Source organism: Mytilus trossulus, chromosome 9 (assembly GCF_036588685.1).
Source record: "Mytilus trossulus isolate FHL-02 chromosome 9, PNRI_Mtr1.1.1.hap1, whole genome shotgun sequence".
NCBI lineage: Eukaryota > Metazoa > Mollusca > Bivalvia > Mytilida > Mytilidae > Mytilus > Mytilus trossulus.
In genome coordinates, this window is record NC_086381.1 from 27,941,684 (window position 1) to 27,962,371 (window position 20,688).

The 20,688-nt window shown below is 36.2% G+C and overlaps 12 protein-coding genes across 12 annotated transcripts; 3 read left to right on the plus strand and 9 right to left on the minus strand.

Annotated features, from left to right (window-relative positions):
• Positions 1-487: 487 nt before the first annotated feature.
• LOC134683772 (histone H3) lies at positions 488-1,000 on the minus strand. Its single transcript, XM_063543087.1, has one exon. The coding sequence runs from the start codon at positions 896-898 to the stop codon at positions 488-490; it is 411 nt and encodes a 136-aa protein (XP_063399157.1). The 5' UTR covers positions 899-1,000.
• A 1,322-nt stretch (positions 1,001-2,322) lies between these two features.
• LOC134683773 (histone H2A) lies at positions 2,323-2,748 on the minus strand. The gene has a single exon (XM_063543088.1). It carries the CDS (start codon positions 2,698-2,700, stop codon positions 2,323-2,325), a length of 378 nt encoding a protein of 125 aa, XP_063399158.1. The 5' UTR covers positions 2,701-2,748.
• Positions 2,749-2,983: 235 nt separating this feature from the next.
• LOC134684510 (histone H2B-like) lies at positions 2,984-3,358 on the plus strand. Its single transcript, XM_063543799.1, has one exon. It carries the CDS (start codon positions 2,984-2,986, stop codon positions 3,356-3,358), a length of 375 nt encoding a protein of 124 aa, XP_063399869.1.
• Positions 3,359-4,112: 754 nt separating this feature from the next.
• LOC134684511 (uncharacterized) lies at positions 4,113-10,037 on the minus strand. The gene is made up of 4 exons (XM_063543801.1): positions 9,731-10,037; positions 7,975-8,306; positions 6,113-6,590; positions 4,113-4,432 (listed from the first exon to the last, which is right to left on the minus strand). The coding sequence occupies exons 1-4, from the start codon at positions 10,035-10,037 to the stop codon at positions 4,113-4,115; spliced, it is 1,437 nt and encodes a 478-aa protein (XP_063399871.1).
• On the minus strand, positions 7,936-8,361 carry LOC134685502 (histone H2A). The gene has a single exon (XM_063545258.1). The coding sequence runs from the start codon at positions 8,311-8,313 to the stop codon at positions 7,936-7,938; it is 378 nt and encodes a 125-aa protein (XP_063401328.1). The 5' UTR covers positions 8,314-8,361.
• A 1,680-nt stretch (positions 10,038-11,717) lies between the features above and the next one.
• LOC134685496 (histone H3) lies at positions 11,718-12,230 on the minus strand. Its single transcript, XM_063545253.1, has one exon. The coding sequence runs from the start codon at positions 12,126-12,128 to the stop codon at positions 11,718-11,720; it is 411 nt and encodes a 136-aa protein (XP_063401323.1). The 5' UTR covers positions 12,129-12,230.
• A 1,318-nt stretch (positions 12,231-13,548) lies between these two features.
• LOC134685503 (histone H2A) lies at positions 13,549-13,974 on the minus strand. The gene has a single exon (XM_063545260.1). The coding sequence runs from the start codon at positions 13,924-13,926 to the stop codon at positions 13,549-13,551; it is 378 nt and encodes a 125-aa protein (XP_063401330.1). The 5' UTR covers positions 13,927-13,974.
• A 235-nt stretch (positions 13,975-14,209) lies between these two features.
• Positions 14,210-14,584, plus strand: LOC134684512 (histone H2B-like). Its single transcript, XM_063543802.1, has one exon. The coding sequence runs from the start codon at positions 14,210-14,212 to the stop codon at positions 14,582-14,584; it is 375 nt and encodes a 124-aa protein (XP_063399872.1).
• Positions 14,585-15,338: 754 nt separating this feature from the next.
• On the minus strand, positions 15,339-15,650 carry LOC134684513 (histone H4). Its single transcript, XM_063543803.1, has one exon. The coding sequence runs from the start codon at positions 15,648-15,650 to the stop codon at positions 15,339-15,341; it is 312 nt and encodes a 103-aa protein (XP_063399873.1).
• Positions 15,651-17,330: 1,680 nt separating this feature from the next.
• LOC134685497 (histone H3) lies at positions 17,331-17,843 on the minus strand. Its single transcript, XM_063545254.1, has one exon. The coding sequence runs from the start codon at positions 17,739-17,741 to the stop codon at positions 17,331-17,333; it is 411 nt and encodes a 136-aa protein (XP_063401324.1). The 5' UTR covers positions 17,742-17,843.
• Positions 17,844-19,161: 1,318 nt separating this feature from the next.
• Positions 19,162-19,587, minus strand: LOC134685504 (histone H2A). Its single transcript, XM_063545261.1, has one exon. The coding sequence runs from the start codon at positions 19,537-19,539 to the stop codon at positions 19,162-19,164; it is 378 nt and encodes a 125-aa protein (XP_063401331.1). The 5' UTR covers positions 19,540-19,587.
• Positions 19,588-19,822: 235 nt separating this feature from the next.
• LOC134684514 (histone H2B-like) lies at positions 19,823-20,197 on the plus strand. Its single transcript, XM_063543804.1, has one exon. The coding sequence runs from the start codon at positions 19,823-19,825 to the stop codon at positions 20,195-20,197; it is 375 nt and encodes a 124-aa protein (XP_063399874.1).
• The last annotated feature ends 491 nt before the right edge of the window (positions 20,198-20,688 follow it).

Below are 20,688 nucleotides of genomic sequence, written 5' to 3' on the forward strand. Positions count from 1 at the left end.
AGAAATACATTTTAATAATTCTGTAATTAGAAGATGGATTGTATTGTTCTTGGAGTATGTTTTTTCTTACCTTTTTTTTTTTATTTAAATGTATACATGTATGTTAATTTTTTCAGGAGGGTATACCAGAAAATGTATAACATTCTTGTTTTTTCCCGAAGGATTTGGAAGAATTAGATAAATAAAAAATATGTATGTCTCTCTCTCTATTTATCCTTTTATTTATTTTCTTTGCATGTTTTGAAATAAGTTTCTCTATATTTTTCTCCTATCAATACAGTAACCTGACTTGTCTAATCTTAAGTGCAAAAAAAAAAGATAATAAGAAAGAAGAATAAAGAGAGATGTGGAGAGAAAGAAAAATAAAGAAAGATGTGGAGAGGGGGTTTCAGCTATTTTTGATTTTGATGTACAACATATTCAGACTCTTTTTGGAAAATATTGGTGGCCCTTAAAAGGGCCGTTATTGTATAGAGTAAAGGTCAGTTTAAGCACGTTCTCCACGGATTCTGCGAGCCAACTGGATGTCTTTGGGCATGATGGTGACTCTCTTGGCGTGGATTGCACACAAGTTGGTGTCCTCGAAAAGACCAACGAGGTAAGCTTCACTGGCTTCCTGGAGGGCCATAACGGCAGAGCTCTGGAAACGTAGATCAGTCTTGAAGTCTTGAGCAATTTCACGAACTAATCTCTGGAAGGGGAGTTTCCTGATGAGGAGTTCAGTACTTTTCTGGTATCTTCTGATCTCACGAAGAGCGACTGTTCCTGGCCTGTATCTATGTGGCTTCTTTACTCCACCAGTGGCAGGTGCGCTCTTACGGGCGGCCTTGGTGGCAAGTTGTTTTCTTGGAGCTTTTCCTCCAGTGGATTTACGGGCGGTCTGCTTTGTACGAGCCATTGCGATATGTTCTCTGTGAAAATCTACGATTACACGACAGAATACTTTGAAACTTCGAATGTTAGTGTATTTGTGCTAGCCGCAATGTTTGCAAACACGACACTGATTGGCCTTTCGGGGTAATAAAACTCACGTTGATTGGTTGAAATCTCTGTATTATGATTGGACTGATCTGGAAGTTACTTTCACAGCTTTCGATCCCTTTTTGGACTGAAGCTAAAGATTGTTCACCCCAAGCTAACAATTGGCACAATTTGTTTCTATTCTGATAGTGTCAGCGAAAATTTGACATAAGACCAAAAAAAATAATAATCAAGAGTAATGCAGAACTTAATAATAATCTTTATTCAAATAATAAATAATTGTTTAATCAACAGTCTGACACGAAATTAATAATTGACAGGAAATGTAAATTAAAGAGCAAAATAGAAGAAGAAAAAGAGAAAAAAAAACATCATCCATCCATTTTCATCAATAGCCAGTGGTATAGAAATGCAGCCGTTTTCTTAGTGTGTGTAGCCAGTTTCTCGTATAGACATGCTTACTATAGTACACAATTGTCACTCGTCTCAGTGTCTTAAAACAAAGAGAACACTTTTTATCCTCTCTATAGTCTTTGTGTTCTCTCTAGCTATACAGTGTCTGTATTCTCTAGTCTCTGTATCATGTAAAGCCATGATATTCTCTATATAGTATACTGCACGCATACTGGGAAACTTGCACATTGTTGAAGTATTCTTTATTGTTTATATACGAATTTTGCAAATACAAAGGATTTGAGCTAAAAAATAATCTACACAACTATAAACATACGCATAAGTACTTTGTATAGGAATACAAAATATATATTATATATCTAAGAGAATGTGACAGCAGAAGAGGAAGAAAAGAATTCACATAGATCACAGTTAGACAGACAACGAACGAACGAACGAACGAACGAACGAACGAACGAACGAACGAACGAACGAACGAACGAATATATATTATATAAAAATAAGGTCATAGATTGTAATGTGTGTGCTTATATAGTATAATATATAGGACTGCAACTAAATTTACACCAAAAATATATGCAATATTGACCACTAACAACTATGAGTTTTTCTTCCTCTCGTGCTTGCGCATTTTCATCGAATCTACGTTTATATATAGTTGTTTATTTTCTTGGACTTTTATAGGGGAAAAAAAGAAACTCGTACTGTTCTTCATTTTTTTTCCACATCAAATATTGTTATATATATAATAAGAAAGTAGACATCTGTATGCTGTTTATAAAGAAAAGGAAAAATAAAGAGATAAAGACAAGAGAAATGGAGGGAGTGAGCTATGTTTGAGATTGCACAACAAAGTCAGATTCTTTTTGAAAAATGTTGGTGGCCCTGAAAAGGGCCGTTGTAAGTGAAGTTTCTGTAGTGTTGACTTTACTTGGCAGCTTTCTGTGTCTTCTTTGGCAGAAGTACAGCCTGGATGTTTGGTAAAACACCACCTTGTGCAATGGTTACACCAGAGAGAAGTTTGTTCAATTCTTCGTCGTTTCTGATGGCCAACTGGAGATGACGGGGGATGATTCTGCTCTTCTTGTTGTCACGGGCAGCATTTCCTGCCAACTCCAAAACCTCAGCTGCTAAGTATTCCAAGACAGCGGCAAGGTAGACTGGTGCTCCGGCACCAACTCTCTCGGCGTAGTTTCCTTTCCTCAAAAGTCTGTGGATACGACCTACTGGGAACTGAAGTCCGGCACGGGATGACCTAGACTTTGCCTTTGCTTTTGCTTTTCCTCCTTTTCCTCGTCCTGACATTTTGATTTAATACGTTGTTTGACTTGAACAAGTATAAACAATGATTACCCCGTTAGGTGGTATTTTACTATTTATACCCGCAAAACGGATTGAAAGATGTTTCAGTTCTAAACCAATCAAATCATCGCTTCTTCCAGGTAGTTAGGTTGAATGTTAGAAGGTGCTCTCTCCGAAGTTCGCGTTAAGTAAAAACTTTCAATCCGTTTTGCCGAGTATAAATAGAAATTTTTATTTACGGCCATCATTCACTGATTACATTTCAGAGAGTATACATCTGTCAAAAATGCCACCAAAAGTTGGAACCAAAGGAGCCAAAAAGGCCGTAACAAAGGCAAAGACTGCCAGACCCGGCGGTGACAAGAAAAGGAGGAGGAAGAGGAGAGAATCCTATGCCATCTACATCTACAAAGTCTTGAGACAGGTGCACCCAGACACTGGAGTATCCTCAAAGGCTATGTCTATCATGAACAGTTTTGTCAACGATATCTTTGAGAGAATCGCTGCAGAAGCTTCCCGTCTCGCTCACTACAACAAGAGATCTACCATCACATCTCGGGAGATCCAGACTGCAGTTCGTCTGCTCCTACCCGGTGAATTGGCCAAGCACGCTGTCAGTGAAGGTACCAAAGCCGTCACAAAGTACACCAGCAGCAAGTAAACAACGAGAAGTTTAACTTCACAAACGGCCCTTTTCAGGGCCACCAATATTTTTCAAAAAGAGTCTTATTATTGTTGTACATAACAAACTTCTAAATGAAGCTGTGTCCCACCCCAAAATGACAAATTTATTTATATCTGAATTCTGTCTTTTTGTCTTTCTTTCTTTCTTTCTTCTTTTCTCTTCTTTATTCTTCATTTTATTAGCCGATTTGAAAAAATATACATACACCAGAATTTAACCTTTTCACGGGTTATACATTTCTTCCCTCTTTTTTTGGGGGGGAGGGGGTCTAGAATCGAACTATACTTGAATATGTATTGAAACATTATATAAAAAAATATCACGAACAGATTAAATTCACACATACGTCGACAGAGAGAAAAAAGGGGGAGGGGGATTGTTTTAGGATATAAAAACAATATAACTAGAGTTTGACAATGGAGGAAAAATCAGCAATATATCTTTTACATAAAAGAATACATATGAAATAAAGAATAAAAATGTTATTTACATTCAAAAATCAGGAATCATATTGTATCCAAAGCCTTGCTGGTCTTTTTTTAATAGGCTTAAATAAAAATAGTGAAAAGAAATTAAAAAAAATAAACGAATAAAAGAAAAAGGAAAGTAAAGAAAGTTGGACAGGAGAAAGCTATGGTTTTCTTTTTAAGTACAACAAATGCAGATTCTTTTTGAAAAATGTTGGTGGCCCTGAAAAGGGCCGTTGTATTTGTATTTTTCAGCTGGCTGTTTAACCTCCGAATCCGTAAAGGGTACGGCCTTGACGTTTCAGGGCGTAGACAACATCCATGGCGGTGACAGTTTTCCTCTTTGCATGCTCAGTGTATGTGACAGCATCACGGATGACATTTTCCAAAAAGACTTTCAAGACACCACGTGTTTCTTCGTAGATAAGACCAGAGATACGTTTGACACCACCTCGTCTTGCTAAACGACGGATTGCTGGTTTGGTGATACCTTGGATATTATCACGCAACACCTTCCTGTGACGTTTGGCGCCTCCTTTACCTAGACCTTTTCCTCCTTTACCTCTTCCTGACATGTTGTTTGCTTTTTGAAGTTCGATAAAACGAATGACAACTATATCCAAATTATGCTATATATCTGATGAACGCGGCCCTAAAAGAAATACCACTGAATTTTTGATAGGTTGGACCTGATTGGTTGTTTTCGTCTAAATCGGGGAGGTAACTCTGTAGGAATTCTGTACACTTTCAATCCACTTCTCTGAAAATATGTGAAAATAAAATATTTCAAACTGTATACAAATAAAAATACAAAGATTATAAGAGATGGACCAAATAACTAATGATCTCCATCATCAATTAATACTTCTTATATTTTCCAATGTGAAAGAGATTTATTTCCTTTTACTTAAAATACAAGAACATATCACACTGCATACATAAGCAGGAGTTAACAATGTGCAATTGCAATATAAAAACAATTAGTTTAAAGAAAATCTTTTTATACAGTATTTTTCTTGTTCAAAAGATACAGTTTCAGAGATAGTCCACTGCAGCTCTGCAGACTTAAGAGAGTAAAAGCAAAACTAATCTACAGCATACCAGTCAGTTATTTAAGCATGGACAGATAGACTTGTAAATAAAAACAGGTGTGCATGATAATTTTTCTCAAAATCACCTTTACCAGTTTCAATAAAGATGTCCCGGGAAATTCACATTTCAAACATGTTATTATTACATGTATACAATCAATGCTCATCTTTTAACAACTAATTAGGAATCTTTCTAAATTTAGCAGCTACTTTATACATGTAGTCATAGGTTTTTGAAATGTACACAGTGCAGCCTCACTTTTTAAATACCACAATTGGTACATCATTGAATGAATGAATTATTGCGCCTTGTCTATTTTTCTCCACCAATGGGAAAAAAAGATTCATCCGCACACATGTTCACATCATTTATAAGGCACATAGAGCACCCAAAATAGATGCATTTTAAGCACAAAATAAAGGTATTCAAGAAAAAGTTCTTTCTGTAACACACAATTGATGGAGACAAAGTTTTCAATGAGAATTTAAGGTGGACTACTTGGACCCGTACCGAAAATATATTTCAGAAATATAAAATAATTGAATCTTCTCATGTTGTCACAGTAGAATACACAATATGAGTAAAAATTACATACAAAAAGCATCTAAAAAATAAGTGAGAAAATAAGACCGAGAAAAATGCAATTTAGAGAAAAATATAACCACAGAAATTAGAAAGAAATACATTTTAATAATTCTGTAATTAGAAGATGGATTGTATTGTTCTTGGAGTATGTTTTTTCTTACCTTTTTTTTTTTATTTAAATGTATACATGTATGTTAATTTTTTCAGGAGGGTATACCAGAAAATGTATAACATTCTTGTTTTTTCCCGAAGGATTTGGAAGAATTAGATAAATAAAAAATATGTATGTCTCTCTCTCTATTTATCCTTTTATTTATTTTCTTTGCATGTTTTGAAATAAGTTTCTCTATATTTTTCTCCTATCAATACAGTAACCTGACTTGTCTAATCTTAAGTGCAAAAAAAAAAGATAATAAGAAAGAAGAATAAAGAGAGATGTGGAGAGAAAGAAAAATAAAGAAAGATGTGGAGAGGGGGTTTCAGCTATTTTTGATTTTGATGTACAACATATTCAGACTCTTTTTGGAAAATATTGGTGGCCCTTAAAAGGGCCGTTATTGTATAGAGTAAAGGTCAGTTTAAGCACGTTCTCCACGGATTCTGCGAGCCAACTGGATGTCTTTGGGCATGATGGTGACTCTCTTGGCGTGGATTGCACACAAGTTGGTGTCCTCGAAAAGACCAACGAGGTAAGCTTCACTGGCTTCCTGGAGGGCCATAACGGCAGAGCTCTGGAAACGTAGATCAGTCTTGAAGTCTTGAGCAATTTCACGAACTAATCTCTGGAAGGGGAGTTTCCTGATGAGGAGTTCAGTACTTTTCTGGTATCTTCTGATCTCACGAAGAGCGACTGTTCCTGGCCTGTATCTATGTGGCTTCTTTACTCCACCAGTGGCAGGTGCGCTCTTACGGGCGGCCTTGGTGGCAAGTTGTTTTCTTGGAGCTTTTCCTCCAGTGGATTTACGGGCGGTCTGCTTTGTACGAGCCATTGCGATATGTTCTCTGTGAAAATCTACGATTACACGACAGAATACTTTGAAACTTCGAATGTTAGTGTATTTGTGCTAGCCGCAATGTTTGCAAACACGACACTGATTGGCCTTTCGGGGTAATAAAACTCACGTTGATTGGTTGAAATCTCTGTATTATGATTGGACTGATCTGGAAGTTACTTTCACAGCTTTCGATCCCTTTTTGGACTGAAGCTAAAGATTGTTCACCCCAAGCTAACAATTGGCACAATTTGTTTCTATTCTGATAGTGTCAGCGAAAATTTGACATAAGACCAAAAAAAATAATAATCAAGAGTAATGCAGAACTTAATAATAATCTTTATTCAAATAATAAATAATTGTTTAATCAACAGTCTGACACGAAATTAATAATTGACAGGAAATGTAAATTAAAGAGCAAAATAGAAGAAGAAAAAGAGAAAAAAAAACATCATCCATCCATTTTCATCAATAGCCAGTGGTATAGAAATGCAGCCGTTTTCTTAGTGTGTGTAGCCAGTTTCTCGTATAGACATGCTTACTATAGTACACAATTGTCACTCGTCTCAGTGTCTTAAAACAAAGAGAACACTTTTTATCCTCTCTATAGTCTTTGTGTTCTCTCTAGCTATACAGTGTCTGTATTCTCTAGTCTCTGTATCATGTAAAGCCATGATATTCTCTATATAGTATACTGCACGCATACTGGGAAACTTGCACATTGTTGAAGTATTCTTTATTGTTTATATACGAATTTTGCAAATACAAAGGATTTGAGCTAAAAAATAATCTACACAACTATAAACATACGCATAAGTACTTTGTATAGGAATACAAAATATATATTATATATCTAAGAGAATGTGACAGCAGAAGAGGAAGAAAAGAATTCACATAGATCACAGTTAGACAGACAACGAACGAACGAACGAACGAACGAACGAACGAACGAACGAACGAACGAACGAACGAATATATATTATATAAAAATAAGGTCATAGATTGTAATGTGTGTGCTTATATAGTATAATATATAGGACTGCAACTAAATTTACACCAAAAATATATGCAATATTGACCACTAACAACTATGAGTTTTTCTTCCTCTCGTGCTTGCGCATTTTCATCGAATCTACGTTTATATATAGTTGTTTATTTTCTTGGACTTTTATAGGGGAAAAAAAGAAACTCGTACTGTTCTTCATTTTTTTTCCACATCAAATATTGTTATATATATAATAAGAAAGTAGACATCTGTATGCTGTTTATAAAGAAAAGGAAAAATAAAGAGATAAAGACAAGAGAAATGGAGGGAGTGAGCTATGTTTGAGATTGCACAACAAAGTCAGATTCTTTTTGAAAAATGTTGGTGGCCCTGAAAAGGGCCGTTGTAAGTGAAGTTTCTGTAGTGTTGACTTTACTTGGCAGCTTTCTGTGTCTTCTTTGGCAGAAGTACAGCCTGGATGTTTGGTAAAACACCACCTTGTGCAATGGTTACACCAGAGAGAAGTTTGTTCAATTCTTCGTCGTTTCTGATGGCCAACTGGAGATGACGGGGGATGATTCTGCTCTTCTTGTTGTCACGGGCAGCATTTCCTGCCAACTCCAAAACCTCAGCTGCTAAGTATTCCAAGACAGCGGCAAGGTAGACTGGTGCTCCGGCACCAACTCTCTCGGCGTAGTTTCCTTTCCTCAAAAGTCTGTGGATACGACCTACTGGGAACTGAAGTCCGGCACGGGATGACCTAGACTTTGCCTTTGCTTTTGCTTTTCCTCCTTTTCCTCGTCCTGACATTTTGATTTAATACGTTGTTTGACTTGAACAAGTATAAACAATGATTACCCCGTTAGGTGGTATTTTACTATTTATACCCGCAAAACGGATTGAAAGATGTTTCAGTTCTAAACCAATCAAATCATCGCTTCTTCCAGGTAGTTAGGTTGAATGTTAGAAGGTGCTCTCTCCGAAGTTCGCGTTAAGTAAAAACTTTCAATCCGTTTTGCCGAGTATAAATAGAAATTTTTATTTACGGCCATCATTCACTGATTACATTTCAGAGAGTATACATCTGTCAAAAATGCCACCAAAAGTTGGAACCAAAGGAGCCAAAAAGGCCGTAACAAAGGCAAAGACTGCCAGACCCGGCGGTGACAAGAAAAGGAGGAGGAAGAGGAGAGAATCCTATGCCATCTACATCTACAAAGTCTTGAGACAGGTGCACCCAGACACTGGAGTATCCTCAAAGGCTATGTCTATCATGAACAGTTTTGTCAACGATATCTTTGAGAGAATCGCTGCAGAAGCTTCCCGTCTCGCTCACTACAACAAGAGATCTACCATCACATCTCGGGAGATCCAGACTGCAGTTCGTCTGCTCCTACCCGGTGAATTGGCCAAGCACGCTGTCAGTGAAGGTACCAAAGCCGTCACAAAGTACACCAGCAGCAAGTAAACAACGAGAAGTTTAACTTCACAAACGGCCCTTTTCAGGGCCACCAATATTTTTCAAAAAGAGTCTTATTATTGTTGTACATAACAAACTTCTAAATGAAGCTGTGTCCCACCCCAAAATGACAAATTTATTTATATCTGAATTCTGTCTTTTTGTCTTTCTTTCTTTCTTTCTTCTTTTCTCTTCTTTATTCTTCATTTTATTAGCCGATTTGAAAAAATATACATACACCAGAATTTAACCTTTTCACGGGTTATACATTTCTTCCCTCTTTTTTTGGGGGGGAGGGGGTCTAGAATCGAACTATACTTGAATATGTATTGAAACATTATATAAAAAAATATCACGAACAGATTAAATTCACACATACGTCGACAGAGAGAAAAAAGGGGGAGGGGGATTGTTTTAGGATATAAAAACAATATAACTAGAGTTTGACAATGGAGGAAAAATCAGCAATATATCTTTTACATAAAAGAATACATATGAAATAAAGAATAAAAATGTTATTTACATTCAAAAATCAGGAATCATATTGTATCCAAAGCCTTGCTGGTCTTTTTTTAATAGGCTTAAATAAAAATAGTGAAAAGAAATTAAAAAAAATAAACGAATAAAAGAAAAAGGAAAGTAAAGAAAGTTGGACAGGAGAAAGCTATGGTTTTCTTTTTAAGTACAACAAATGCAGATTCTTTTTGAAAAATGTTGGTGGCCCTGAAAAGGGCCGTTGTATTTGTATTTTTCAGCTGGCTGTTTAACCTCCGAATCCGTATAGGGTACGGCCTTGACGTTTCAGGGCGTAGACAACATCCATGGCGGTGACAGTTTTCCTCTTTGCATGCTCAGTGTATGTGACAGCATCACGGATGACATTTTCCAAAAAGACTTTCAAGACACCACGTGTTTCTTCGTAGATAAGACCAGAGATACGTTTGACACCACCTCGTCTTGCTAAACGACGGATTGCTGGTTTGGTGATACCTTGGATATTATCACGCAACACCTTCCTGTGACGTTTGGCGCCTCCTTTACCTAGACCTTTTCCTCCTTTACCTCTTCCTGACATGTTGTTTGCTTTTTGAAGTTCGATAAAACGAATGACAACTATATCCAAATTATGCTATATATCTGATGAACGCGGCCCTAAAAGAAATACCACTGAATTTTTGATAGGTTGGACCTGATTGGTTGTTTTCGTCTAAATCGGGGAGGTAACTCTGTAGGAATTCTGTACACTTTCAATCCACTTCTCTGAAAATATGTGAAAATAAAATATTTCAAACTGTATACAAATAAAAATACAAAGATTATAAGAGATGGACCAAATAACTAATGATCTCCATCATCAATTAATACTTCTTATATTTTCCAATGTGAAAGAGATTTATTTCCTTTTACTTAAAATACAAGAACATATCACACTGCATACATAAGCAGGAGTTAACAATGTGCAATTGCAATATAAAAACAATTAGTTTAAAGAAAATCTTTTTATACAGTATTTTTCTTGTTCAAAAGATACAGTTTCAGAGATAGTCCACTGCAGCTCTGCAGACTTAAGAGAGTAAAAGCAAAACTAATCTACAGCATACCAGTCAGTTATTTAAGCATGGACAGATAGACTTGTAAATAAAAACAGGTGTGCATGATAATTTTTCTCAAAATCACCTTTACCAGTTTCAATAAAGATGTCCCGGGAAATTCACATTTCAAACATGTTATTATTACATGTATACAATCAATGCTCATCTTTTAACAACTAATTAGGAATCTTTCTAAATTTAGCAGCTACTTTATACATGTAGTCATAGGTTTTTGAAATGTACACAGTGCAGCCTCACTTTTTAAATACCACAATTGGTACATCATTGAATGAATGAATTATTGCGCCTTGTCTATTTTTCTCCACCAATGGGAAAAAAAGATTCATCCGCACACATGTTCACATCATTTATAAGGCACATAGAGCACCCAAAATAGATGCATTTTAAGCACAAAATAAAGGTATTCAAGAAAAAGTTCTTTCTGTAACACACAATTGATGGAGACAAAGTTTTCAATGAGAATTTAAGGTGGACTACTTGGACCCGTACCGAAAATATATTTCAGAAATATAAAATAATTGAATCTTCTCATGTTGTCACAGTAGAATACACAATATGAGTAAAAATTACATACAAAAAGCATCTAAAAAATAAGTGAGAAAATAAGACCGAGAAAAATGCAATTTAGAGAAAAATATAACCACAGAAATTAGAAAGAAATACATTTTAATAATTCTGTAATTAGAAGATGGATTGTATTGTTCTTGGAGTATGTTTTTTCTTACCTTTTTTTTTTTATTTAAATGTATACATGTATGTTAATTTTTTCAGGAGGGTATACCAGAAAATGTATAACATTCTTGTTTTTTCCCGAAGGATTTGGAAGAATTAGATAAATAAAAAATATGTATGTCTCTCTCTCTATTTATCCTTTTATTTATTTTCTTTGCATGTTTTGAAATAAGTTTCTCTATATTTTTCTCCTATCAATACAGTAACCTGACTTGTCTAATCTTAAGTGCAAAAAAAAAAGATAATAAGAAAGAAGAATAAAGAGAGATGTGGAGAGAAAGAAAAATAAAGAAAGATGTGGAGAGGGGGTTTCAGCTATTTTTGATTTTGATGTACAACATATTCAGACTCTTTTTGGAAAATATTGGTGGCCCTTAAAAGGGCCGTTATTGTATAGAGTAAAGGTCAGTTTAAGCACGTTCTCCACGGATTCTGCGAGCCAACTGGATGTCTTTGGGCATGATGGTGACTCTCTTGGCGTGGATTGCACACAAGTTGGTGTCCTCGAAAAGACCAACGAGGTAAGCTTCACTGGCTTCCTGGAGGGCCATAACGGCAGAGCTCTGGAAACGTAGATCAGTCTTGAAGTCTTGAGCAATTTCACGAACTAATCTCTGGAAGGGGAGTTTCCTGATGAGGAGTTCAGTACTTTTCTGGTATCTTCTGATCTCACGAAGAGCGACTGTTCCTGGCCTGTATCTATGTGGCTTCTTTACTCCACCAGTGGCAGGTGCGCTCTTACGGGCGGCCTTGGTGGCAAGTTGTTTTCTTGGAGCTTTTCCTCCAGTGGATTTACGGGCGGTCTGCTTTGTACGAGCCATTGCGATATGTTCTCTGTGAAAATCTACGATTACACGACAGAATACTTTGAAACTTCGAATGTTAGTGTATTTGTGCTAGCCGCAATGTTTGCAAACACGACACTGATTGGCCTTTCGGGGTAATAAAACTCACGTTGATTGGTTGAAATCTCTGTATTATGATTGGACTGATCTGGAAGTTACTTTCACAGCTTTCGATCCCTTTTTGGACTGAAGCTAAAGATTGTTCACCCCAAGCTAACAATTGGCACAATTTGTTTCTATTCTGATAGTGTCAGCGAAAATTTGACATAAGACCAAAAAAAATAATAATCAAGAGTAATGCAGAACTTAATAATAATCTTTATTCAAATAATAAATAATTGTTTAATCAACAGTCTGACACGAAATTAATAATTGACAGGAAATGTAAATTAAAGAGCAAAATAGAAGAAGAAAAAGAGAAAAAAAAACATCATCCATCCATTTTCATCAATAGCCAGTGGTATAGAAATGCAGCCGTTTTCTTAGTGTGTGTAGCCAGTTTCTCGTATAGACATGCTTACTATAGTACACAATTGTCACTCGTCTCAGTGTCTTAAAACAAAGAGAACACTTTTTATCCTCTCTATAGTCTTTGTGTTCTCTCTAGCTATACAGTGTCTGTATTCTCTAGTCTCTGTATCATGTAAAGCCATGATATTCTCTATATAGTATACTGCACGCATACTGGGAAACTTGCACATTGTTGAAGTATTCTTTATTGTTTATATACGAATTTTGCAAATACAAAGGATTTGAGCTAAAAAATAATCTACACAACTATAAACATACGCATAAGTACTTTGTATAGGAATACAAAATATATATTATATATCTAAGAGAATGTGACAGCAGAAGAGGAAGAAAAGAATTCACATAGATCACAGTTAGACAGACAACGAACGAACGAACGAACGAACGAACGAACGAACGAACGAACGAACGAACGAACGAATATATATTATATAAAAATAAGGTCATAGATTGTAATGTGTGTGCTTATATAGTATAATATATAGGACTGCAACTAAATTTACACCAAAAATATATGCAATATTGACCACTAACAACTATGAGTTTTTCTTCCTCTCGTGCTTGCGCATTTTCATCGAATCTACGTTTATATATAGTTGTTTATTTTCTTGGACTTTTATAGGGGAAAAAAAGAAACTCGTACTGTTCTTCATTTTTTTTCCACATCAAATATTGTTATATATATAATAAGAAAGTAGACATCTGTATGCTGTTTATAAAGAAAAGGAAAAATAAAGAGATAAAGACAAGAGAAATGGAGGGAGTGAGCTATGTTTGAGATTGCACAACAAAGTCAGATTCTTTTTGAAAAATGTTGGTGGCCCTGAAAAGGGCCGTTGTAAGTGAAGTTTCTGTAGTGTTGACTTTACTTGGCAGCTTTCTGTGTCTTCTTTGGCAGAAGTACAGCCTGGATGTTTGGTAAAACACCACCTTGTGCAATGGTTACACCAGAGAGAAGTTTGTTCAATTCTTCGTCGTTTCTGATGGCCAACTGGAGATGACGGGGGATGATTCTGCTCTTCTTGTTGTCACGGGCAGCATTTCCTGCCAACTCCAAAACCTCAGCTGCTAAGTATTCCAAGACAGCGGCAAGGTAGACTGGTGCTCCGGCACCAACTCTCTCGGCGTAGTTTCCTTTCCTCAAAAGTCTGTGGATACGACCTACTGGGAACTGAAGTCCGGCACGGGATGACCTAGACTTTGCCTTTGCTTTTGCTTTTCCTCCTTTTCCTCGTCCTGACATTTTGATTTAATACGTTGTTTGACTTGAACAAGTATAAACAATGATTACCCCGTTAGGTGGTATTTTACTATTTATACCCGCAAAACGGATTGAAAGATGTTTCAGTTCTAAACCAATCAAATCATCGCTTCTTCCAGGTAGTTAGGTTGAATGTTAGAAGGTGCTCTCTCCGAAGTTCGCGTTAAGTAAAAACTTTCAATCCGTTTTGCCGAGTATAAATAGAAATTTTTATTTACGGCCATCATTCACTGATTACATTTCAGAGAGTATACATCTGTCAAAAATGCCACCAAAAGTTGGAACCAAAGGAGCCAAAAAGGCCGTAACAAAGGCAAAGACTGCCAGACCCGGCGGTGACAAGAAAAGGAGGAGGAAGAGGAGAGAATCCTATGCCATCTACATCTACAAAGTCTTGAGACAGGTGCACCCAGACACTGGAGTATCCTCAAAGGCTATGTCTATCATGAACAGTTTTGTCAACGATATCTTTGAGAGAATCGCTGCAGAAGCTTCCCGTCTCGCTCACTACAACAAGAGATCTACCATCACATCTCGGGAGATCCAGACTGCAGTTCGTCTGCTCCTACCCGGTGAATTGGCCAAGCACGCTGTCAGTGAAGGTACCAAAGCCGTCACAAAGTACACCAGCAGCAAGTAAACAACGAGAAGTTTAACTTCACAAACGGCCCTTTTCAGGGCCACCAATATTTTTCAAAAAGAGTCTTATTATTGTTGTACATAACAAACTTCTAAATGAAGCTGTGTCCCACCCCAAAATGACAAATTTATTTATATCTGAATTCTGTCTTTTTGTCTTTCTTTCTTTCTTTCTTCTTTTCTCTTCTTTATTCTTCATTTTATTAGCCGATTTGAAAAAATATACATACACCAGAATTTAACCTTTTCACGGGTTATACATTTCTTCCCTCTTTTTTTGGGGGGGAGGGGGTCTAGAATCGAACTATACTTGAATATGTATTGAAACATTATATAAAAAAATATCACGAACAGATTAAATTCACACATACGTCGACAGAGAGAAAAAAGGGGGAGGGGGATTGTTTTAGGATATAAAAACAATATAACTAGAGTTTGACAATGGAGGAAAAATCAGCAATATATCTTTTACATAAAAGAATACATATGAAATAAAGAATAAAAATGTTATTTACATTCAAAAATCAGGAATCATATTGTATCCAAAGCCTTGCTGGTCTTTTTTTAATAGGCTTAAATAAAAATAGTGAAAAGAAATTAAAAAAAATAAACGAATAAAAGAAAAAGGAAAGTAAAGAAAGTTGGACAGGAGAAAGCTATGGTTTTCTTTTTAAGTACAACAAATGCAGATTCTTTTTGAAAAATGTTGGTGGCCCTGAAAAGGGCCGTTGTATTTGTATTTTTCAGCTGGCTGTTTAACCTCCGAATCCGTAAAGGGTACGGCCTTGACGTTTCAGGGCGTAGACAACATCCATGGCGGTGACAGTTTTCCTCTTTGCATGCTCAGTGTATGTGACAGCATCACGGATGACATTTTCCAAAAAGACTTTCAAGACACCACGTGTTTCTTCGTAGATAAGACCAGAGATACGTTTGACACCACCTCGTCTTGCTAAACGACGGATTGCTGGTTTGGTGATACCTTGGATATTATCACGCAACACCTTCCTGTGACGTTTGGCGCCTCCTTTACCTAGACCTTTTCCTCCTTTACCTCTTCCTGACATGTTGTTTGCTTTTTGAAGTTCGATAAAACGAATGACAACTATATCCAAATTATGCTATATATCTGATGAACGCGGCCCTAAAAGAAATACCACTGAATTTTTGATAGGTTGGACCTGATTGGTTGTTTTCGTCTAAATCGGGGAGGTAACTCTGTAGGAATTCTGTACACTTTCAATCCACTTCTCTGAAAATATGTGAAAATAAAATATTTCAAACTGTATACAAATAAAAATACAAAGATTATAAGAGATGGACCAAATAACTAATGATCTCCATCATCAATTAATACTTCTTATATTTTCCAATGTGAAAGAGATTTATTTCCTTTTACTTAAAATACAAGAACATATCACACTGCATACATAAGCAGGAGTTAACAATGTGCAATTGCAATATAAAAACAATTAGTTTAAAGAAAATCTTTTTATACAGTATTTTTCTTGTTCAAAAGATACAGTTTCAGAGATAGTCCACTGCAGCTCTGCAGACTTAAGAGAGTAAAAGCAAAACTAATCTACAGCATACCAGTCAGTTATTTAAGCATGGACAGATAGACTTGTAAATAAAAACAGGTGTGCATGATAATTTTTCTCAAAATCACCTTTACCAGTTTCAATAAAGATGTCCCGGGAAATTCACATTTCAAACATGTTATTATTACATGTATACAATCAATGCTCATCTTTTAACAACTAATTAGGAATCTTTCTAAATTTAGCAGCTACTTTATACATGTAGTCATAGGTTTTTGAAATGTACACAGTGCAGCCTCACTTTTTAAATACCACAATTGGTACATCATTGAATGAATGAATTATTGCGCCTTGTCTATTTTTCTCCACCAATGGGAAAAAAAGATTCATCCGCACACATGTTCACATCATTTATAAGGCACATAGAGCACCCAAAATAGATGCATTTTAAGCACAAAATAAAGGTATTCAAGAAAAAGTTCTTTCTGTAACACACAATTGATGGAGACAAAGTTTTCAATGAGAATTTAAGGTGGACTACTTGGACCCGTACCGAAAATATATTTCAGAAATATAAAATAATTGAATCTTCTCATGTTGTCACAGTAGAATACACAATATGAGTAAAAATTACATACAAAAAGCATCTAAAAAATAAGTGAGAAAATAAGACCGAGAAAAATGCAATTTAGAGAAAAATATAACCACAGAAATTAGAAAGAAATACATTTTAATAATTCTGTAATTAGAAGATGGATTGTATTGTTCTTGGAGTATGTTTTTTCTTACCTTTTTTTTTTTATTTAAATGTATACATGTATGTTAATTTTTTCAGGAGGGTATACCAGAAAATGTATAACATTCTTGTTTTTTCCCGAAGGATTTGGAAGAATTAGATAAATAAAAAATATGTATGTCTCTCTCTCTATTTATCCTTTTATTTATTTTCTTTGCATGTTTTGAAATAAGTTTCTCTATATTTTTCTCCTATCAATACAGTAACCTGACTTGTCTAATCTTAAGTGCAAAAAAAAAAGATAATAAGAAAGAAGAATAAAGAGAGATGTGGAGAGAAAGAAAAATAAAGAAAGATGTGGAGAGGGGGTTTCAGCTATTTTTGATTTTGATGTACAACATATTCAGACTCTTTTTGGAAAATATTGGTGGCCCTTAAAAGGGCCGTTATTGTATAGAGTAAAGGTCAGTTTAAGCACGTTCTCCACGGATTCTGCGAGCCAACTGGATGTCTTTGGGCATGATGGTGACTCTCTTGGCGTGGATTGCACACAAGTTGGTGTCCTCGAAAAGACCAACGAGGTAAGCTTCACTGGCTTCCTGGAGGGCCATAACGGCAGAGCTCTGGAAACGTAGATCAGTCTTGAAGTCTTGAGCAATTTCACGAACTAATCTCTGGAAGGGGAGTTTCCTGATGAGGAGTTCAGTACTTTTCTGGTATCTTCTGATCTCACGAAGAGCGACTGTTCCTGGCCTGTATCTATGTGGCTTCTTTACTCCACCAGTGGCAGGTGCGCTCTTACGGGCGGCCTTGGTGGCAAGTTGTTTTCTTGGAGCTTTTCCTCCAGTGGATTTACGGGCGGTCTGCTTTGTACGAGCCATTGCGATATGTTCTCTGTGAAAATCTACGATTACACGACAGAATACTTTGAAACTTCGAATGTTAGTGTATTTGTGCTAGCCGCAATGTTTGCAAACACGACACTGATTGGCCTTTCGGGGTAATAAAACTCACGTTGATTGGTTGAAATCTCTGTATTATGATTGGACTGATCTGGAAGTTACTTTCACAGCTTTCGATCCCTTTTTGGACTGAAGCTAAAGATTGTTCACCCCAAGCTAACAATTGGCACAATTTGTTTCTATTCTGATAGTGTCAGCGAAAATTTGACATAAGACCAAAAAAAATAATAATCAAGAGTAATGCAGAACTTAATAATAATCTTTATTCAAATAATAAATAATTGTTTAATCAACAGTCTGACACGAAATTAATAATTGACAGGAAATGTAAATTAAAGAGCAAAATAGAAGAAGAAAAAGAGAAAAAAAAACATCATCCATCCATTTTCATCAATAGCCAGTGGTATAGAAATGCAGCCGTTTTCTTAGTGTGTGTAGCCAGTTTCTCGTATAGACATGCTTACTATAGTACACAATTGTCACTCGTCTCAGTGTCTTAAAACAAAGAGAACACTTTTTATCCTCTCTATAGTCTTTGTGTTCTCTCTAGCTATACAGTGTCTGTATTCTCTAGTCTCTGTATCATGTAAAGCCATGATATTCTCTATATAGTATACTGCACGCATACTGGGAAACTTGCACATTGTTGAAGTATTCTTTATTGTTTATATACGAATTTTGCAAATACAAAGGATTTGAGCTAAAAAATAATCTACACAACTATAAACATACGCATAAGTACTTTGTATAGGAATACAAAATATATATTATATATCTAAGAGAATGTGACAGCAGAAGAGGAAGAAAAGAATTCACATAGATCACAGTTAGACAGACAACGAACGAACGAACGAACGAACGAACGAACGAACGAACGAACGAACGAACGAACGAATATATATTATATAAAAATAAGGTCATAGATTGTAATGTGTGTGCTTATATAGTATAATATATAGGACTGCAACTAAATTTACACCAAAAATATATGCAATATTGACCACTAACAACTATGAGTTTTTCTTCCTCTCGTGCTTGCGCATTTTCATCGAATCTACGTTTATATATAGTTGTTTATTTTCTTGGACTTTTATAGGGGAAAAAAAGAAACTCGTACTGTTCTTCATTTTTTTTCCACATCAAATATTGTTATATATATAATAAGAAAGTAGACATCTGTATGCTGTTTATAAAGAAAAGGAAAAATAAAGAGATAAAGACAAGAGAAATGGAGGGAGTGAGCTATGTTTGAGATTGCACAACAAAGTCAGATTCTTTTTGAAAAATGTTGGTGGCCCTGAAAAGGGCCGTTGTAAGTGAAGTTTCTGTAGTGTTGACTTTACTTGGCAGCTTTCTGTGTCTTCTTTGGCAGAAGTACAGCCTGGATGTTTGGTAAAACACCACCTTGTGCAATGGTTACACCAGAGAGAAGTTTGTTCAATTCTTCGTCGTTTCTGATGGCCAACTGGAGATGACGGGGGATGATTCTGCTCTTCTTGTTGTCACGGGCAGCATTTCCTGCCAACTCCAAAACCTCAGCTGCTAAGTATTCCAAGACAGCGGCAAGGTAGACTGGTGCTCCGGCACCAACTCTCTCGGCGTAGTTTCCTTTCCTCAAAAGTCTGTGGATACGACCTACTGGGAACTGAAGTCCGGCACGGGATGACCTAGACTTTGCCTTTGCTTTTGCTTTTCCTCCTTTTCCTCGTCCTGACATTTTGATTTAATACGTTGTTTGACTTGAACAAGTATAAACAATGATTACCCCGTTAGGTGGTATTTTACTATTTATACCCGCAAAACGGATTGAAAGATGTTTCAGTTCTAAACCAATCAAATCATCGCTTCTTCCAGGTAGTTAGGTTGAATGTTAGAAGGTGCTCTCTCCGAAGTTCGCGTTAAGTAAAAACTTTCAATCCGTTTTGCCGAGTATAAATAGAAATTTTTATTTACGGCCATCATTCACTGATTACATTTCAGAGAGTATACATCTGTCAAAAATGCCACCAAAAGTTGGAACCAAAGGAGCCAAAAAGGCCGTAACAAAGGCAAAGACTGCCAGACCCGGCGGTGACAAGAAAAGGAGGAGGAAGAGGAGAGAATCCTATGCCATCTACATCTACAAAGTCTTGAGACAGGTGCACCCAGACACTGGAGTATCCTCAAAGGCTATGTCTATCATGAACAGTTTTGTCAACGATATCTTTGAGAGAATCGCTGCAGAAGCTTCCCGTCTCGCTCACTACAACAAGAGATCTACCATCACATCTCGGGAGATCCAGACTGCAGTTCGTCTGCTCCTACCCGGTGAATTGGCCAAGCACGCTGTCAGTGAAGGTACCAAAGCCGTCACAAAGTACACCAGCAGCAAGTAAACAACGAGAAGTTTAACTTCACAAACGGCCCTTTTCAGGGCCACCAATATTTTTCAAAAAGAGTCTTATTATTGTTGTACATAACAAACTTCTAAATGAAGCTGTGTCCCACCCCAAAATGACAAATTTATTTATATCTGAATTCTGTCTTTTTGTCTTTCTTTCTTTCTTTCTTCTTTTCTCTTCTTTATTCTTCATTTTATTAGCCGATTTGAAAAAATATACATACACCAGAATTTAACCTTTTCACGGGTTATACATTTCTTCCCTCTTTTTTTGGGGGGGAGGGGGTCTAGAATCGAACTATACTTGAATATGTATTGAAACATTATATAAAAAATATCACGAACAGATTAAATTCACACATACGTCGACAGAGAGAAAAAAGGGGGAGGGGGATTGTTTTAGGATATAAAAACAATATAACTAGAGTTTGACAATGGAGGAAAAATCAGCAATATATCTTTTACATAAAAGAATACATATGAAAT

What these genes read in the sequence shown, in the direction of transcription:
- LOC134683772 (XM_063543087.1), bottom strand. Translation starts at nt 898, where the DNA reads ATGGCTCGTACAAAGCAGACCGCCCGTAAATCCACTGGAGGAAAAGCT.
- LOC134683773 (XM_063543088.1), bottom strand. Translation starts at nt 2,700, where the DNA reads ATGTCAGGACGAGGAAAAGGAGGAAAAGCAAAAGCAAAGGCAAAGTCT.
- LOC134684510 (XM_063543799.1), top strand. Translation starts at nt 2,984, where the DNA reads ATGCCACCAAAAGTTGGAACCAAAGGAGCCAAAAAGGCCGTAACAAAG.
- LOC134685502 (XM_063545258.1), bottom strand. Translation starts at nt 8,313, where the DNA reads ATGTCAGGACGAGGAAAAGGAGGAAAAGCAAAAGCAAAGGCAAAGTCT.
- LOC134684511 (XM_063543801.1), bottom strand. Translation starts at nt 10,037, where the DNA reads ATGTCAGGAAGAGGTAAAGGAGGAAAAGGTCTAGGTAAAGGAGGCGCC. An exon ending in TACCCTATACGGATTCGGAG is followed by an intron (nt 8,307 to 9,730) that starts GTTAAACAGCCA and finishes TCAAAATGTCAG; the next exon opens with GACGAGGAAAAGGAGGAAAA. An exon ending in TTTTACCAAACATCCAGGCT is followed by an intron (nt 6,591 to 7,974) that starts GTACTTCTGCCA and finishes CATTGCGGCTAG; the next exon opens with CACAAATACACTAACATTCG.
- LOC134685496 (XM_063545253.1), bottom strand. Translation starts at nt 12,128, where the DNA reads ATGGCTCGTACAAAGCAGACCGCCCGTAAATCCACTGGAGGAAAAGCT.
- LOC134685503 (XM_063545260.1), bottom strand. Translation starts at nt 13,926, where the DNA reads ATGTCAGGACGAGGAAAAGGAGGAAAAGCAAAAGCAAAGGCAAAGTCT.
- LOC134684512 (XM_063543802.1), top strand. Translation starts at nt 14,210, where the DNA reads ATGCCACCAAAAGTTGGAACCAAAGGAGCCAAAAAGGCCGTAACAAAG.
- LOC134684513 (XM_063543803.1), bottom strand. Translation starts at nt 15,650, where the DNA reads ATGTCAGGAAGAGGTAAAGGAGGAAAAGGTCTAGGTAAAGGAGGCGCC.
- LOC134685497 (XM_063545254.1), bottom strand. Translation starts at nt 17,741, where the DNA reads ATGGCTCGTACAAAGCAGACCGCCCGTAAATCCACTGGAGGAAAAGCT.
- LOC134685504 (XM_063545261.1), bottom strand. Translation starts at nt 19,539, where the DNA reads ATGTCAGGACGAGGAAAAGGAGGAAAAGCAAAAGCAAAGGCAAAGTCT.
- LOC134684514 (XM_063543804.1), top strand. Translation starts at nt 19,823, where the DNA reads ATGCCACCAAAAGTTGGAACCAAAGGAGCCAAAAAGGCCGTAACAAAG.